Consider the following 19,870-nt stretch of genomic DNA (forward strand, 5'->3'; position numbering starts at 1 on the left):
CAAGTAAAATACATATGAATATTCATTTTGAGGAATGCTAGAAGAGAAGGAAAAGGGAATATGTGTGGATTGTACTTGGGTATAGAAGGGGAAAACACAGAAGGAAAGAATTAAACAGCCAGGAGGGGAGGGGGGGGGAAGGAGGGCATAACCACTTAGAGATATAGATTGGTTTTTTGTTTTTTGTTTTTTTAATTTTTTTTTTTAATGTTTGTTTATTTTTGAGACAGAGAGAGACAGAGCATGAACGGGGGAGGGTCAGAGAGAGGGAGACACAGAATCCGAAACAGGCTCCAGGCTCTGAGCTGTCAGCACAGAGCCCGACGCGGGGCTCAAACTCACGGACTGAGAGATCATGACCTGAGCCGAAGTCGGCCGCTTAACCAACTGAGCCACCCAGGTGCCCCTGTAGATTTGTTTTTTAATGTAAAATGCACAGTAGGAATATGGAATATGTGCAGATGAAATGAAAGGTGGAATAAGGGAAGAGAGAAATTTGTAAATGGTAATTATCTATTACTGTTCCTTAGGGAAAAGTTAAAGCTCTGCAGTTCCAAGGGGGCCGTGCTCTTAGTTGTCCCCTGTGAATGATACCCCCAGAACCTGAGCCTTCCTCCCAGAAATCTAAACCCTTACACGTGTGCACAGTCCTTGGCATAGAGATGGGGGCCTCGGTTTCTTACCAAGAGCACCTGGGTAAGGAAAGGACTTGTGCCATCCAGGGACAGGAATACCAACTAGGCCTTCTGTTGTCTGGAAATTGAATAAAAACAGAAGAGCATAGGGAGACACTTATTTTTTTAATAGTCTAATTTTCAGCAAAGTCAACTGTGTATTGTCGAGAGGACAATGGCCTTTTGAGCTTTTTGCTGCAAGAGCCTCATTTATAAAGGCCCGAGTCAGAGCCATTTGTCATGAGGAGGAATGACAAGCTGACTGTCTGGTCAGGACTCAGCCGACAGTCTGTAGGTGTATTTTTCATTCCTTTAAATTATAGCCTCTCTCTGAGGCAATTAATCCCAGGCATTTAGCAAGAGTCGCTGCTGTGTTTCTCTCCCTTGTTCCAGAGATGCATTTTCTTATACTTGGCATTTGTCTTGGATGCCTTATTGTTTGAAGGGTGTTTTTTTTTTCCCTTATAAAATCTTTTACAAGAAAGTCTTATTCCCTCCACCCCTTGTCCTTCCCAAATACCCCTCTGAGAGTTAATCAGAGATGTACAGAGTTCAGCAGCTGGGAAAGCCATTAATAACTCTGCCAGCTTCTGTCCTGCTGGCTTAAAGGCACCTTCTGGCTGATGAAATTGATGAGGATTTCTCTTGGTGTTTCCCTGAAAAGCATTCTGGTGACAAATAGTCCTCCTGTGAGGGAGGAGCAGAATCAGCATATTTGCATACTCTTCCTCATGGCTTTTTTTTGTTTGTTTGTTTTAAAGTCTCAGTATGGAAGGGCACGGGCTGTGTTATGTTAGGCCCCAGTACGTGGCACCGTCCACCATTCCTAAGGTAAACCGTCTCCCTGGGTCTGCCTTTACCTACTGCTCATTTGGCAGACCTCCTCCAGTCCACTCACGTCAGTCTCTGCCTCACTAGTTTTGCCTCCTTCGGCTCGTGCAGCCTTGCCTCATGTTGATCCTGTATCAGCACTGATGTGAGTGGCAGAGTCTGTGTGGTTTTCTCAGTACAGCATTATTTTAAGTACTTTTAACTCCTTTGCCCTTTTCCTGGAACTCTTACCACTCTCCCCCTTCCCTGCTGGCTTCCCATCCCCACTGGGGATAGGCTGTGCGCTGAAATTTGTTTCCTCAGTCTAACTCCTTATTTCTGAATCCTCCCTTCTTTCCAGACTACAGAATGTGGAGTCATCAGTTGCTCTCTTCACCTCTATTTTACTGGAGCTGTGCATGTAGTTAGGGATTTCTGTGGCCAGTACTAATGTCCAGAGCCTTTTTCCCTCTTCTTGCCTCCCTTGAGCATTCTGGTCTTTGCCACCTTACCCATTCCTGTTTTCAGGGTTTTTCTTAGAACGGTATTTAAGCTGTTTTTCTCCTAGCGAAGGCTGTTTTCTCCTAGATGTCCTTTGCTGTTTTCTCCCATAGGTAGCACCTCATCTGTGTGTTCATCACGTTTCAGTTTTCTAGTCGTTGTGAGTCCCATGATGTTACTCCTCCCCTTTGCTAGAATTCTCAGTGCTTTTAATTTGAAGTCTTCTCTACATTTTATTGAGATGCCATTTAGCTCCTGCTTCTCTATCATTAGTCAAGATGTTAAGCTGAGGACCAGCAGATGCATCTCTGCTCAACATATTGATTTTTTTATGGTGCCAAATGTGACCATCAGTCTGAGACTTTGTTTGTATCTGAGCCAGCTGATCTCATTCGTATTTTCCTGTATATCCTCCAGTGATCTCTAAATACTATAAAGCCATTATCTCTGGCCATGTTTTGTGTCTCACTCCCCCCCGCTTTTTCAAATGGAAGGAGAAACTGAATCAGAAAGTTGGTTGTTTGTAGGTGTTGGAAAAGAGGCTTGTGAATTATGTCGAAAGAGCCCGGAAATTTCCCCAGCCCTGGTGTGTTTGTTCATTTTTCTAAACTGTCTTCTGGTGTCCTTTCACCAAGCTCTGTGCCGTCTTTGAGCACTGGCAACTGCTGAGCAGTAGAACGATCTAGCACACTGGCTTCTCCTTCCCTACTCTTCACCAGATAGAGTATTGTTTGTCGTCCGGAGGGAGAGGCATCTTGGGACCTTACAGAATCCAGTTGTCAGCTCCACAGTGTGATTCTGGGAAGGCCAGCTCTCTCTCCTAGCTACAGAACAAGTACTCACAGTTATCCCATGATGTTTCTTTCTACAGCTTAGTTTTTAACCTTTTTGAGGCTTGGGACCCTTCTTTTCCTTAAGGCCCTTTTTAACTTCAAAATGTTTGCTAACTTTTCTCATGATAATTAGCTAGACTTTTAGTGCCCTTTGAGAAGTGAAATACGCTGTTATGAAAAGCTATCATGAATTCATTTGTATTTTTAAGTGAATTGGTACTTTGATCAAAACTTGAAGCTGGATTTATTTGAAAATCAATAATATGCTAAATTTGAGAACTAACTTATTTGTTTGATATTCATTTATTCCTTGTGTACATGGGGCTGCCAAAATCTTATAACAATTTGTGGGCTTCCCAGAGCCGTGATCTACTGTTCAGGAACTCCTGATTTCATTGTTGTTTTTAATAACCTTTTTACTTTCCATATGGTCTTTTCTCTCTCTCCCTCCCCTTGCCTCTCCCTTCATCTATAGAGTTTCAAGTCAAAGGGATATGACATGTTAAGGAAAACAACAGTATGCCTTCTCTTTGGGGAAAATAAAGACCAAGTACTGACTTTTAATGGATCAGCTTCCAATATCCCTGATATTGATTTCTCTGTTAATGTTCAGCATCCAAACCCACCAAAATATAAAAACCTTCCTAGGCTTTCATTTCTGGCTTGTAAAGCTCCCAGTGGCCCATTTGAAAGCCAGAGTATTGTCTTAACTTTGGTTCCAAGGCCAGTTTGAAGGTGATCTCATTAAGTTGAAGATAATCCAAAGGGAGAACTCAGAAAAAATACCAGATCAAGCTTTCAGAGGTTCATTTATTTTGTGGAGTTGGTTAAGCAGCTAATTAACTGCTCTGTCCAGCCAGTGCCCTTTGGCTTATTGTTCCTTTGATGCATTGGAAACTAAGCCACGTGAAGTCCCTGTCTTCCCTTTTCTTGTAGGAGGCAGCAAAGTATAGGGGAAAGAGCAAGGGCTTCAGAATCAGATAGATACTCCTTGAATTCTGCCTCAGCCACTTACTCGTTGTGTGACCTTGGGCATTTGCCTCTCTGCTCCTTCATTTCCGTATCTATAAAACAAAGCTACTAATAATACCTCATGGGGTAGTTAGAAGGATTAAATAGAACAACGTATTAATAACCTTTATATTAGAACTTAATAGATATTTAATAAATGGTGGTTATTACTATTGTTTTAACAGACCATAAAGAAAAACACCTAGACTTTTTTTCTTTTTACTCAAATGCTTGGGATTACATTGTCTAATACTCTTCATCATTGCCAATTTTGCAGTCCCTAGTAGAAGGGACTGCTTAGTCTTTTTGTTGTGTTTTCTTTCACTTTTCATGAGTGATTTTTCCACACCAAAGGCCTAAACAGATTCATTTAGAGATAACCATTTGCTGAATGAAATCAATGGGAGGATTCCTTCAGGATCCCCCAAAGCCGAAATTTCTCTGTCTTTCAATCTAGAAAAAGTTTATACATTTCCATTCCAGGTCCCTTTAGAGGACTTTTGGTTTCAGTTTCAGATCAGAGATCACATTAACTCGTGAAAAATCTTCTTCCTTCTTACTGAGCTGTTAGAAAATGTTTACCAATCTTCTGGTTGGGGTACTCCAGAAATGTATATATTAAAAAGAATTTTGTAATGTTTATTTATTTGAAAGAGAGAGAGATTAGTGAGCACACGTGCAAATGGGGGAGGGGCAGAGAGAGAGAGGGAGACACAGAATCCGAAGCAGTCTCCAGGCTCTGAGCTGTTGGCACAGAGCTTGATGTGGGGCTTGAGCCCACAAGCCACGAGATCATGACCTGAGCTGCAGTCAGATGCTCAGATGACTGAGCCACCTAGGCTCCCTCAGAATTGTAGTGTATTAATGTGCCATCCAAATTAGTAAGCAACCAGATGACTCATTTCTCTGGGATCTTCACCTAAGTGTAGGAACTTAGTTTAGGGGATGTTTGTCTTTTGGGCTATTATCTGGTTCTGCTTTAATGACTCTCTTATATGTAGTCTTTTTGTTTTCTCCAGGGACAATGGTGACAGATCCAGGCACCGAGCTCCACGCAATGCCCGGATGTCTGCACCTTCACTTGGACGTTTTGTCCCAAGGTAAGAACTTGGTAGTTAGCCTTTATGAGGGAGCCTTTATGAGAGCCTCGTTTCATTTTTAAACCTACATTCTGAGCTTTGGATTCCATATCTGAAATTATTTCCTAGTGAGCCTATAATCCAGCCCTGCCACCTAATGACTTGACAGGAGATGATTGGCCGCAATGAAAAGAGATGGACAAGTGACACTGGGAGCATCCTATTCAAGATTAGAAGCCCCGCAAAACTGCAGAAGAAAGATCAGGAAGGAGATACAAATCTGCAGAAGGATAAATCCCAGCAATTTTTACTCCCGTGTTGGGCTTCTGTGGATTCCTAGGTTTAGTGGATCCCTTAGCTTTGATTTTTGGGGGTAGGTGGATTTTTGTGTTGTAGTAGTCTTTTATAGGCTTTTCACACGTGGTTCCTTCTTATAGGCGTTTCTTGCTGCCTGAGTACTTGCCTTACGCGGGGATTTTTCACGAACGTGGACAGCCTGGCTTGGCTACTCACTCTTCTGTTAACAGAGTCCTGGCAGGTAAGGAGGTGTTTCTTTGAATTTTGAAAAGCTGAAAGGGCGAGGAGCCAGATAAAGCTGTCCCTTCCTTTACTTATGTGGATGTGATGGCCTGTTGGCATCTGGCTGAAAACTGTTTTGAGGTCTTATACTCAGTTCCTTACTTCAGTGCAGGAAACTAGGATGGAACAAAGCTGTTTATCTTGCCCATTCCCACTTTCCTCATTTTTTTTTTTTTTTCAAAAAATTGTTTAAACTACTTATTTCTTAATCCAGCAATTAGATTCTGGCTATGCTTTTAATTGAATGATAAAGGTGTCTTGTTCATGTTTTGGTTGGTGAGATACTCATGAACCAGATCCTGTGATTTAATTAGGAGCTTAATGCACACCTCTTCAACCCTTCACTCATCTGCCAGTAGATGGAGTTTCCAGGCACTGTGGAATCTTCCAGGGAAGGACGAGAAGAGACCCATAGAGCTGGCTCAGAAATCTCAGAAACAGAAAATGGGCTGGACAAGCCCAGCTGAGGCAGTTTTATGGTGACTGAATAGCTTAGTGACCCATGTTTATGGGCTAAGATATATGATGTGACCAGGCTGTCGTACATGGTATATGCTCCTGCTTCTGGGCAGTGTCTAGAGAAGGAAACAAAGCATAATTCTGGTTTTTCCTGACAAAGGTTATTTCCCCATCATGCACTTTCCTCCTTTTCCCCCTCACCTCCACTGCCAACCTCTGTATTTATGTATGTAAAGGCATAAAAGGTATAAAAATGAATCCACATTTATGTGTGTCTTTAATAAGCATCTATTAAAAATTTCATAAAGACATTATGTTTTGGAAAACCTGGTGCATTGTGGTGGTTAAAGGTAGGAAGGGATCTCCGTGAGGCAGTGACACTGTCAGCCCAAGAGAATGTGATTTCTAACCAAGCTACTGTGACATCCGGAAGGCCATGGTATCTGGCCTCCCCTAGGCAGGACTATCCTTGATCCCAGTGTCAAGGCCTAGAAATCCCAGAAACCTCAGTGGTTTCTCTGCTAGACACCAGGATTTTGTAGGCCCACCTTGCCGGGGGAGCAGACTATAGCATGGTCTCCTGACAACCTCGTCCTAGGACCTCTGGCCCTATTTGGTAAAAGACCCCATGCCTCTATGCCTCTCCATGCTTGGTGTTTCTGTGTGGCTTGGCTAATGGCACATAGAAGCTCCTCCCTGGCAGATAATCACTTGCTGCCAGGCAATACTACAGAGCTCTTCTCCACCCTTTGTTCCAGACATCTGCCTCCACCACCCCACACAGCACCTCCTGCTCCTCTACTGCTGGAAAATCTATTTCCTTGGCATTTAGCTTTTTGTGGGAACAGCTGTATGTTTTTTTCTTCTTTTGATTTAAGAACTCTACCTACATTTCCTGTTACCCTACTTTATGCCTAGAGGTCTGATCCCCATACGGCCCACATTCACTTATGAATACTTTTGACTATTGGGGTTGTGTTCTAGCAGGCAGTTGTTTAAAGATATGAAATCTACTGAGAAAAGTTCTCTAACAAAGGATGCCAAGTATCTCAAGGGGAAGGAAATCTAGATTCTTAAGAATCTCACTTGAGTTAGGTTAGCAGATGATTTCCATTCACAATTAACTAGTTTCTTCTGTTTTCTCAAGATACATGTTACAGAGAACCTATTGGTCTTTTCTTAAAAGCCTCATCATTTGTAGATACAGGTTTCCTCTGCTATTCAGAAGTAGAGTGTTCCTGGGGAACCCGGGTGGCTCAGTCGGTTACACGTCCGACTCTTGATTTCGGCTCAGGTCATGCATGATCTCTGGGTCCGTGAGATCGAGTCCCACATTGGGCTCAGTGTGGAATGCGGAACCTGCTTGGGATTCTCTCTCTCTCTCTCTCTCTCTCTCTCTCTCTCTCTCTCCCCCTCACTTCCTCCCTCTCTCTCTCTCTCTCTCTCTCTCTCTCTCTGCCCCTTCCTTGTTTGTGCTCACTCATGCACTCTCTCTGTCAAAATAAATAAACTTAAAAACAAAAAACAAAAAACCCCGGAGTGTTCCTATAAAGCCTTTCGCAAGCCAAAATGATGCAAAGCAAAGGAGCAATTACCATTAATTTATATGGCAAAATTTTTTAGTGTACCCAGACCCCAAAAATAACCTCTCTCAGGCTTTTCTCATACTTTAAGACACATCTTGCTAATGGATGCAGAAAATAGAGATAAAGCACAAATGTGCTCACAGACACAGTTCAAAGCTATGGCAGCTTGATGCCCAGGGTGCATGCTGCCTCTGCAGTAGCTCTCTATAAAACAAACGCTGAACGCTATTTTCACTTTTTGCCTTTTTTCATTAAAGTGAAAATCAGAATCCTCTTTGGATTTTCTTCAGTTAGTGAAAACAAATACGATTGTAGGCCTTTTGTAAAAGTGAAGCAGTGTAACACAGACTTTCAGGAAATGGGGGTACCTGTAATTTGGATGTCCCTCTAGATTCTGTTGACAGCTGTATTTTATTCTTCTCTTGAGAACATTTTAATAATAATGATAATAACAACAACCCCCAAAAGTCTCTCATTTATTGAGCACTTGCTGTATAGTAGGGAGTATTTTAAGTGCTTCACCAGTAAATCAGTAATCCTGAGATAGGTGCTATTACCTAATTAACAGTGGACAAAACTAAAGCCCAGAAGGCTAACTTGCCCAGAGTAATACAGCTAGAAGTTGGGGAGCCAGACAGAACAAAGCCAGGCAGCCGGACTCCAGAGTCTCCTAGTCTGCTTCCCTACAGTTATTTTAAAGGACAGAGCGTCAAAATAGCGTTCTTCTTCAAGGACCTTAATCTAGAAGAAGTTATTCAGGGTTTTTCTTACTTGCTTTAATTCCTCTGTTTTAAGTGATTTCTAGACGTAGCCTTTTATGAACCAGCAGTGCTTGCTGAAGAAAATCATTATGTACTAGCCTTTTCTCTAAGCCTTCTTGCCCTCCTGGACACAGATGTTTTGCTTTTTATTACAAAAACTTACTGCGATCATGTAATAGAGCTCCTAAAGTAATGACTTTTTTGGGCTTTTAGCAGTAAGCGCTCCTAGTTTTCCTGGAGAGGCACCTTTCACTTGTGTGATTGGATTGCAGTTGTGATGGTCTCAACACAATTATATTCAACAGGTATTTGTTCTGTAGCTATGTACCAGGCACTGTTCTAGGCTACCAGAGTGAATAATAGGCATGGCTCCTGTGCTCCTGTAGCTCAAAGGCTAGATGGTTGACCATCCCTGAATCTTGCTGTTTGGTTCTTAGCTCCAAACATAAAGCCAGACCCTTTGAAAGGTGAATGCCTTTTTGCAGGGGTGAAGCATATACACACCTCTGGTTTTAGGAGGTGTGACCAGTACTGTTGTGACAAATGAGTCTCCAGTGGATGGTAGCCAAAGCCATTCAGAGTCATCAACAAAAATGGATTTGCAGAAAATTAAGATCCATTCTGCCTACTTCCTCCCACATGAGCCTGAGAGTGATAATAAAAAACAGAAGCTACTACAGAGAAGTGTTTTGATTGTTAATTTTCATCTCTTCCTCTTTATCTTGGTGCCTCCCCCCAATTCTGTAGGTTGCCAGTGGCCTCCAGTCACCCATTTATCCACGTCTTGCCTCTTCTTTAGCAGCACAAGTTCTGAACCTGTACTTAAAGAGATATAAGTGAATTTAAAGCTACTGCAGCTCTACCAGGTATATTTTTTGGGAAAAACACAGAAGTCTGGGGAGCTCCCCCTGCTGACTTTTTAGTAATAACAGCCACTGATAACAAAGAAGGACATGAAGTTAATGACCGCTTACTATGGGCCACGTGCTGTCCTAAGTGCTTTCCCATGCATGACCTCCTATAAAACATTGTGGCAGCCCTGTGAAGTAGGTGGTGCAGTTCCATTCTGCAGGGAAGAAAACTGACGTTCAGAGAAGTTAGGTCACTTGCCCAATATAACACGGTGAGAGGCAGACCCAGAACTTTAAACCAGGTCTGTTTGCCTGACTCATAATCTGTGCCATGTTTTGTCTGAGTTCAAGTAGGGAGTAACTGCCAAAAGGTTCATAAGCTTACAGTATTTTTCTGCATGTTTGAGGTCTCATAAAAGTGAAATGAGGAGTTCTGGCTTTTGACATCTTCCTGGTAATTACTGGAAGAAAAGAAACTTCTGAGGGATAGAGACCTGGATAATGTAGGGTATTAGTTATATGTCCTGCCTAATCTTTTTGACTTTCATCCTAATGATCATCTGTTCCCAGCACATGTGGTCCTGATGTACTTAATTTAGTGTTTTGATTAAAATCAGTGGGAAGTGTCAGGATTTTCTTGCTCCTTGCCACAGGTCACTGGGACCTGGTCAAGTGCCCTGGGCTAGAGATGGCTTTGTGCCCAGTCATCCAAATTTTTCTCTTATGATTTCTTCTTTGACCCACTAGACGCTTAGGAGTGTGTGCTTTGGGGTGCCTGGGTGGCTCAGTCGGTTAAGCATCTGACTTCAGCTCAGGTCATGATCTTGCGGTTTGTGGGTTTGAGCCCCACATTGGGCTCTGTGCTGACAGCTTAGAGCCTGGAGCTTGCTTCGGATTCTGTCTCCCTTTCTCTCTGCCCCTCCCTGGCTCATATTCTCTTTCTCTCAAAAGTAAATAAACATTAAAAAAAAAAAAAAGGAGTGTGCTTCAATTTTCACATATTTGTGAATTTACCAAATTTCCTTCTGTTGATTTCTTACTTAATGTCACTGGGGTGTATGATTTCAATTATCTTAAATTTATTGAAACTTGTTTTATGGCTTAGCACATGGTCTGTCCTGGAGAATGTTACCTGTGTGCTTGACAAGGATGTGTGTTCTGTTTTCATTGCATGGAGTGTGCTGTCGATGCCAAGGAGATCTACTTGGTTGATGGTGGTGTTCAAGTTTTGTATATCATTGCTGATTTTCAGTCTAGTTGGCCTATCCTTGGTTAAGGAAATTTCCGGTTATTATTGAATTGTGTATTTCTCCCTTCAGTTTTGTCACATTTTACTTCATATATTTTGAGACCCTGTTGTTAGGTATGTATATTTTTATAGTTTTTATGCCTTCCTGATTAATTCTTTTATCATATAAAATATTCCTCTGTCTTTAGTAATACTGTCTTGAAATCTATCTTTTCTTATGTTGGTATAGCTCTCCAGCTATTTTATGGCTGTTGATTGTGTGATATATATATTTTCCATCCTTTTAACTTTCAATATATATTTCTGAATCTAAAAATCTAAAGTATGTCTCTTATAGAAAACATATACAGTTGACCTTTGGACAATACAGGGGTTAGGGGCATGACCCTGTGTAGTCGAAAATCTATGTATAACTTTTGACACCCCAAAACTTAACTACTAATAGCCTACTGTTGACTGGAAGCCTTACCAATAACAAACAGTTGATTAATACGTTATTTTCTGTATTGTATACATTATATACTGTATTCTAATCATAAAGTGAGTCAGAGAAAAGAAAATGTTAAGAAAATCATAAGGAAGAAAAAAATACATTTATTTTTTTATTTTTTAATGTTTTTTGTTTGTTTTTCAATGTTTATGTTTTTGAGAAAGAGACAGAGACAGAGCAGGGGAGGGGCAGAGAGAGAGGGAGACACAGAATCTGAAGCAGGCTCCAGACTCTGAACTGTCAGCACAGAGCCTGATGTGGGGCTCGAACTCACGAACCACGAGATCATGACCTGAGCTGAAGTTGGCTGCTTAACCGATTGAGCTATCCAGGTGCCCCAGAAAAAAATACATTTATAGTACTGTATTTATCAAAAAAAATCCACATCTAAGTGGACCCATGCAGTTCAAACTTGTGTTATTGATTTTTGTTTTTTATCCAGCCTGACAATCTCTACCTTTGATTGGATTATTTATTTCATTCACATTTAATGTAGTTGGTATAGTTGGATTTTTGTGTACCATTTAGCTATTTTCTGTATTCTCTTGTCTTTTTTGTTCCTGTTTCTCCTTTGCTTACTTTTTTAATATTAAGTGGATATCTTCTAATGTACCATGTTAATCTCTTTACTGATTTTTAAACTGTCTTTTGTCAGAATCTATTTCAGACTTAATACAGACTTAATTCTGGTAAGATACAGAAACTTTGCTACACTATAGTTGTATTCCCTTCTCTTTCCTTTGTGCTACTGTTGTTATGTATATTGCATCTATATATATTACAAACCCAGCAATGCAGTGTTAGAATAATTGCTTTATATAATCTCATGTCCCAGGCATCCTTCTGTTTATTGCCTGTTGTGGGTAAGACAGAGCTACCTCTTTTGTAAGACTTTTCTTTTCCTTGTTAACTTTATTTTTGTTTGTCTTTTGCCTCTCTCCTCTCTATTAAAAACACTTGTCCTCTCTCTTAGATGTTCCCTATTTCCCTGGTACCTCAAGGAATTACTTGTAGGAGGCCTGTCTGCTCTAGTTTGGCCATTTGGTGAGCATCTGGGGCCTTGGGCTTGCTGACTTTTAGGAATTAGCTTGATTTCTCAACCCAATATCATAGTGCTTTAATGCAACACATTGTCTAATTACTGTATACTAGATCTTTGCGTAAATTGACAAATCTGGGAAAGATGAACAGTAGCGAGTGCATTTGAGGGTCATCACGGCATATTTAAATGAATATGAAGAGAAATAAATAATAGTTCTGGTGTTAGACCCTTTATCTCCATGTCCTATACCTCTCTGGTACCTAGTAGCCAGGCAAATAAAGTGAGTGACACATTGCAACTCAGCATCAATTAAGATGGCTGTTTATAAACCCCAGATAAATGGACAATTAGTGGTGGTGGTCGTAGCTAGTGCTCCTTTAATAATTAACCCAATTACCTTTCCTTCTGCTCCAGTGATGAAAGTGAAGGCCATAAGGGGCTGGCTTGGTTGCCTGGGAAACAGAGAAGTAAATGCAGCAGCCCTTCCAGAGAACCCAGCCTTCCCAGATGCCTTACAGGACCCAGGACTTTGACTTACTTGGTGTCCACCGGTCCTTGGAGTGTCTGGGTCCATTCTACCCCAACGCTTCACTGCGTCTCCTTAACACCACTAGTGAAAAGTGTGCTTACTGAGACCCTGGGTCTTAGTTTCTAAGCTGAATTGCCTGTGCTGCTTCAGGTTTTTCTAGAGGAAAATATTGGGCTTTGTCAATGAACTTTTCTGTCCCTTTTATATTACGTGACTAAGTTTTTCTGTGCCTCTGTCTTTCCCCCAGGAAATTTCCTCTGGATCTTTCCCCAATGATGCTTCACACTAAACTATGCCCTTCCTGTGCTGTCCTTTTGAAGTGTGTGTAGCACTTTCCAAATGCTTAGCGTTTTTCAAGGCACTTTGGGTCTTATGAAAGAATTCAATAGTTCTGCCTTTAGGGAGTTTACAGTCTAGCCAGGGAGTGGCCTGATTTTCTATTTGTTTTGGCCCTGCTACTAAAAAAAAAAAAACAAACAAATTTAATAAATCCCCTAGGACTTTAACTGCCAATCCTGATTAGTTAAGGAGGATACGGCTCAAACCTGGCTCGGACCAAGGATTTATGTCTTTTGCTACAGTTTGAAGAACTTCTCAACATGTCCCCATTTTTTTTAAATAGGTCTATGAGGATCAATAAGTGAAGTTTGGGAAGGACAGCTGCTGGTTACAGTATATGCTGCTTGGGAGGCAGTATAGCAAAATGTTTAAGGGTTTGGATTCCAGAGCCAGACTGTCTAGGTTCAGATATTCATTCTGCTACTTCCCAACAGTATTAATTCAGTTAATTTATTTTACCTTTTGGGGCCCCAGTTTCTTGATCTGTAAAATGGGCATAAGAATAGTACTTAGCTTATAGGATTGTTTTAAGGATTAAATGAGTTAAATGAGTGAAAATAAGGAGACACTTAGAATAGTATTTTTTTGGCACACAATAAATATTCAGTAGATGTTAGCTATTATCGTTACTATTATTTTTATTATAAATTTTGGAGACCAGTATGAATTGGAGCGGTGCCAGTCTCCTCACTGATTATAACCTTGCTGATCTGCCACTGTTCTGTCTTCTCCCAAATGGTGCTCTTCCTGGGTCCCAAGCAGAGCTTTTCCTCCTTTTGCTGTGGTCAGTGAGTTGAAAATACTGTGGGCCTTTTGCTCTATGGCACCAACAGATGGTAACCTGAGAGTCCTTGTGTTGATAATTTGACAGTCTAGTGTGTCACCTGTTGCCATTAGTCATGTCACCCAAGTGGGGAAGAATAGAGGAGTTTGCATATGACAAACTGTTTTCTGTCCCTGACTTGTATTAATAAAATAAGCATCTACTCAGCAGACCAAGTGTTTGCTTCTGTGTAACCATGGCAACATGAGATACTCAAAGTGTACTTCCTGGACCCCGTAGCATCATTAGCTGGGAACGTGTTATAAATGCATATCCTTGGGCCCTACTCCAGACCCACTGAATCAGAAATTCTGATTGTAGGACCCAGGAGTTTGTGTTTTAAAGAGTCTTTTTGGTGATCTTGGTGTATTTTAAAACTTGAGAACTCACTGAGCTAGGAACAGATGTAGAGACAGAGTCATGGGAAGAGATGAGGTGGTAATACCAGGAACCCAACATACATTAGTGCTGGTGAGCCCCTGTTGTATAACTCTTCTTCGTGTGGAGCTGTTAATAATGGGGAAGAATGAATGAATACACAATTACCTAAAGGGTGCTCAGCTGGTATATCAGCCATTTTGATTCAGTAAGCATTTATTAAGCTTCTGTTGTTTATACAGCACAGTATTAGGTATCCAGGTGAACATGACATGATCTCTGCCCTCCAAAAACATCTACTAAGTTGGTATTATGCTATAAATGCTAAACTAGACGTATAAACAGAAGGCTGGCTGTGAGAGTTCAGCACCTTACAGTATTTCTGCAGCAGAAAGTAGAAGGACTTGACCTATAACCTCTCCCCCAACTTCTTAACTAACTTCCCCTCTGTTCCTCTTTCTCCTCCCCAAAAGAGAAGTATTAGCATCCGCATATCTGGATTGAGACCCCACTGTTTACTTGTACTTTTAAGTTCTCTGTATTCTGAGGCTTCCCCAGACCTAGAGTGATCTCAGAGTTTATTAAGACCCGTGGTTGTGTGTACTCCTTAGAAATACTACTCATTTTGAAGGTGCCACCTGAAGACGGCCTCTAATCTGAAGTATTCACTGTAATGCCAAACCTTTACTTCCCTCTTCTTAGGTTCTGATTGGTTTTGCTTTGACATATTTTGCAACCCCTCAAAACAAATGATATAATATAGAAATCTACAGAGGGGATGTGAGGAAAGAAAAAGCTAAATGTGAGGTCAGTGCCCATATTTCCTAGTGGACACAGCAGCCAGACAGTCTCCACTTTATTCAAGATTAGAGATCTTCCACAACACCCGGAAAGACTTGGAACAACCCTTATGCTGTCGCATCTACTCCATCAGTTTAACCCACATGATCAATGTAAATGCCGGAAGCTAATAAACCATGCTAACCTTCCACCTCCTCCTTTTAAAAACTCTGAGCTCACATTAGCTTTTCTTTCTCTTTCTCTTTTTATGAGCTGAAGCAGCCTCATTTATTCCAAACTGGCTGGAAATGCCATGGGAGCTGGCAGACAGCACCTCTCACCCTCTTTACCAAAGTAGAGCCAACCTGTGGGTGTTAATTTCCTTTCTTTAACAACTGCTGATCCACAAGGCCAACTCTTCCCCAGGGTCCCTGTGCCACTCAGCTGGAAGCCAAGAACAAGCATGGATATCTTGGTATAAGACATAATGTGGAAAGAGGCACCTGCAGATGGGTGACCAGGGACCTTTTGGAGTGTTGAGACCCCCTGGAGGTGTTTCTTTTGGCTAGGAGTTAATTTTCACCCCAGAGCCAGATAGTTATCCTGTAACCACAGCTTTTCATTATTACAGGGCTACTGAAATGAGTCCCTTGGTTTGTCCTAAGCCGATCTCACTGCAGCTATATGCGCCATGCCAAAGGGACCCAGCTTCACTCCTGTTGGCTTGAGCTATGGGACTGTATTCTTGGGGTATGCCTGCCTGGCAATAAACTCATGATCTTTATTTTTGTGACTTATGGCTGGTGAAGCACAAGCCAAAAGCATTTTCTCCTAAGCAGAGAATTTAACTGGTCTAGGCTACCAAGGAACAGACAGAAAGGTGGACAGAATGTAGAAGGTCCAAGTTCCCAGTGGGAACAGGGTACTGTTGAGAAAGGTGAGGTGTACGTTATGCATGTGAGGAAAGTATATCCTTTGTTTTCATAAATAAATCTGGCTAGAAAGGTAAATTTTCTCTAGAATCTGCCATATTACCAATGGCTGCTTTTGGTAATGCCTGCAGTCTTTTAGACTTCCACAGCAGTCTTTTATTCTGAGAGAGAGAGACGAGGGGGGGAGGGGCAGAGAGAGAGGGAGAGAGAAAATCTGAGGAAGGCTCCATGCTCAGTAGGGGAGCCCTACATGGGGTGTGGTTGCATGACCATGAAAGCATGACCTAAGCTGATGAAATCAAGGGTCAGGGAGGCTCAACCAGTTGAGCCACCTAGGTGCCTTTGTGATTCAACTGAGCCACCCAGGCACCCCTAACAACAATCTTTTTATTACAGTTTCCGTTGGACTAGTAACATAAAGGAGTGACATGGAAATACAGTCACTCCCGCCAATTAGAGTGAAGTTTTACCTGGGCATATAGCTCAGAGACTGTGCTAGTTCATTAACAGCACTTAAAATTATCCAACATTACCCTGCATGCTGAACTGGCAAAAGGGGTTGTGGAAAGAAAGAACATGGTAAGTCAAGCTTAGATTTGACCATGAGCTGGTGTTAGATCACATTTGCAAATGTAATGGCCGTGGAATATGGTGCTTCAAATGTGCTTTAAGACATACAAACAGGGGCGCCTGGGTGGCGCAGTCGGTTAAGCGTCCGACTTCAGCCAGGTCACGATCTCGCGGTCCGTGAGTTCGAGCCCCGCGTCAGGCTCTGGGCTGATGGCTCAGAGCCTGGAGCCTGTTTCCGATTCTGTGTCTCCCTCTCTCTCCGTCCCTCCCCCGTTCATGCTCTCTCTCTCTCTGTCCCAAAAATAAATAAACGTTGAAAAAAAAATTAAAAAAAAAAAAAAAAGACATACAAACAAATCCAAGGGCACTTACTATATGTCAAGTACTATTCTAAGCACTTCTTACATGTTCACTTAATCTTCACAACATTCTAGTATGTCCTGTTACTACTCATTTTTGCAGATGAGGAAACTGAGGCATAGAGAGATTAAGTAATTTGCCCAAGACCACAGCTAGTACTTGACAGCGGGAAGTGGGACTCAGGCAGTCTCGCTTTAGATTGGGACTTTTCAAATAGAATCATCATGGGGTATAGGAGACTCCTTGTTGGTAGAAAAACAGACTGAAATTTAAACTCTGGCTTTACTTTAAGAGAACAAAAATAATTTGTTTGGCTCCCAAGACTACTACTGGGGAGGGGGCTACGAATTCTGTTATATTCTTGTTGCAGCTCCTTTCCCCTACAAAGGGGGCCCTGTAGAATTACATTCCCAAACAATGAATCCTGAAGAGGTAATTACACTGTTGCCATCCCATTGGGAAGAAGGCTGGGGCGGTGATTACATTCCAAAACAAAGCTGTTCGGGTATAATTGCACTGTGCTGCTCTTATCAGTCTGGGGAAGGCAGGCCTCTGGTCTCCATCCTCATTTGTTTTTGAGATGAAATCCGAATAGCATTCAATTAATAGTCAAGACCCAGGCGCAGGGAAGTCAGCCAAAAGAGCAAAGAGGACATTAACTTGCTATTGGCATTTTCCTTCTACTTAAGTTTTGCAGACCTTTAAGTATCAGCAAATTTGAGGGAGAGCCCTTTTGAGAAAATGTATTTGCTGCTAATGAAGGGTTAGAGACCCCTGCTTAGAGGCTGTGCCCCGAAGCCCTCATTGGCCTTTATGTAGAGGAGAGATGGTTGGGTAGCAGTGAAATTTCCCTCTTCCATCAACAGCTTTTGCTCTATCAAAAGATGGCCCTGGGATGCCTGGGTAGCTCAGTGAGGCATCCATCTCTTAATTTCACCTTAGGTCATGATCTAACTCCTTGTGAGATCGAGCCCCTCATTGGGCTCTGCACTGACAGTGCTGAACTTACTTGGGATTCTCTCTCCTTCTCTCTCTGCCCCTCCCCTATCTGTCTCACACATTCTCTCTCAAGTAAATAAACTTAAAAAAAAGATGCCCCCCCTTCCTTCAAATCTTTCTCTAAGGCTTCTAGCGTATATGTTTTTTTTAATGTATGTAGCTTCTGGTCATGGATCAGAAAGCTTCACTATGGTTCTATTGAGATAATAAGGCTGACTTGTTACATTTCAGCAATAATCTCTAGATCTGGACTGGAAGAAGAAGCAACACTAATTTAATTGTCTTGTGTTATGATTCAGAGAGCAGAAAACTGCTGGTGGCCTCTTAGACATGCTTGTTGGACTAGAGCAGGGAAGGGGAAAAGGTGGATGTTATCAGGTTGTGCGTTGCACAGACCCCTCTGAAGTGGTGTAGCCTTGGGGCACCTGCCTGGCTCAGTTGGTAGAGCATGCAACTCTTGATTTTGGGCTTGATCTCAAATGTGAGTTTGAGCCCGACATTGGGTGTAGAGATTACTACAATTAAAATCTTTAAAAAAAAAAAAAAAAAAAGAGTGGGGTAGCCTTGGCCATTGCATCAGTTAGCTCTTCCTGCCTCACAAACCACCCCAGACTTTACTTGCTTAAAACAGTATTTCTTCTTCTCGCAATTCTGTGGGTTCGATGTGTAGTTTATCTGGTCTGGGCCAACTTGGCTGCCGTCTGTGGTCAGTTGATGGCTTGGCTGGGTATGCATAGTCTTGGTGTATAGGCAGAATAATGGCTTGCCAAAAATCTCCACATCGTCATTCCTGGAGCCTGGGAATACGTTACTTTCTGTGGCAAAAGGAACTATGCAAATCTGATTGAAGTTACAGATTTTGAGGTGGGGAGAGGAATTATCTGTATGGACCCATTCTAATCACAGGAGCCCTTAAAAGTGCAAGAGAAAAGCAGGATAGTCAAAGACATTGCAGTGATAGAAGGTGAGAGTGGCCCCAGCTAACAATGACAAGGAAACAGGGACCTCAGTCCTACCATTGCAAGGAGCTGAATTCTGCCAGCAACCCAAATGAATAAGGAAGAAAATCCTCCCCTAGAGCCTCCAGAAAGGAACACAGCCCTGCCAGCACCTTGATTTTTAGCCCCATAGGACCCATTGTGGATTTCTGAACTGCAGCACTGAAAGCTAGTAAATCTATGTAAAGCCACTAAGTTTGTGGTAATTTCTAATGGTAGCCATGGAAAACTAACATACAAATGACTTCATGGACATATCTGGCAGTTGGCAGGCTGGTTAGCCTCAGTTGAGATGATTTATCTCTTTTCTGTTCACCAGTAAGCTAATTCCTGCTTCTTCATTGTAGCATCTCAGGATTCCAAAGACAGACAACAGAAGTCAGGCCTCAGTGCACAGGCCCTTTTCTGGTCTCTGGTTATATCACTTTTATTGTTCTTCCAAAGCAAGCCATGTGGCTTAAGCCTGGAGTCAGAGAGGACGCTCTTCAATGGTGCAAATACAGGGAGGCTTAACTCATTAAGGGCAATTACTGTAACCTTGTACCACAACTAAGTAGATTTGTGAGATCTGTGGTAGCCTGGTAGCTGACTCTAAACTAGTTGCTTCTTTAAGTGTCCTTACATATACTTGAAAGTTTCAGCATACCAAAAGATACAGATGTACAGATTTGGAACTTCAGAGAAACATCTTGGCTTAGATCAGTATTTGGATTGTTCTGAGAGACATGAATTTAGAAATGACATCCAGATAGGAAACTGGATCCTGGTTTTCTAGACATAATGTTTCAGAGAAACTACCTTATCTTTTCTCTTTTCTTGGGTGTTTTCTGGGATATATTTTTCTGTGCTAGAGGGTGAAAAGATGTTCAGAAGAGCTCTGTGGGTGGTTGGGCCCCTTGGGGCCACGTGTATTTCTGTGTAGGAGTAAGACTGGCAGAATTAACAGTGCGAGCACTTACTAAATTGGCTGTCAGTGAACCTGTACCTGTGGCATCATTTATAATCCACAGCTCCTCTAACAGGAGCAACTTGGAAGAAAAGTTCCTGAAAACTAAGGCAAGGGATCTTTGTGTGCCCAGTCGCTGTGGCACACTGTGCTTTCTTACACCAGCAGTTGGGAGAGACTAGAATTGAGTTCCTCTCAAACACAGGACTTAGCTTTCTTTTGACCTGATTGATGAGGCTGAGAAACACACACACACACACACACACACACACACACACACACACACACACA

General features: G+C 42.0%; 1 protein-coding gene across 8 annotated transcripts in view; it reads left to right on the plus strand.

Annotated features, from left to right (window-relative positions):
• AMBRA1 (autophagy and beclin 1 regulator 1) overlaps window positions 1-19,870 on the plus strand; it is a 179,436-nt gene that overhangs the window by 80,176 nt on the left and 79,390 nt on the right. For all 8 annotated transcript variants that reach the window (XR_005796838.1, XM_040495303.1, XM_040495306.1 and 5 more), the window contains 2 exons: window positions 4,849-4,929; window positions 5,346-5,446. Coding sequence is in view for 7 of the 8 variants with exons in the window: in XM_040495303.1 (XP_040351237.1) it covers window positions 4,849-4,929; window positions 5,346-5,446 (182 nt within the window). In the remaining variant the exon portion in view is untranslated. The remainder of the gene's footprint in view (window positions 1-4,848; window positions 4,930-5,345; window positions 5,447-19,870) is intronic.

Source organism: Herpailurus yagouaroundi, unplaced genomic scaffold, assembly GCF_014898765.1.
Source record: "Herpailurus yagouaroundi ecotype Mexico unplaced genomic scaffold, PumYag 187, whole genome shotgun sequence".
Classification (NCBI taxonomy): domain Eukaryota; kingdom Metazoa; phylum Chordata; class Mammalia; order Carnivora; family Felidae; genus Herpailurus; species Herpailurus yagouaroundi.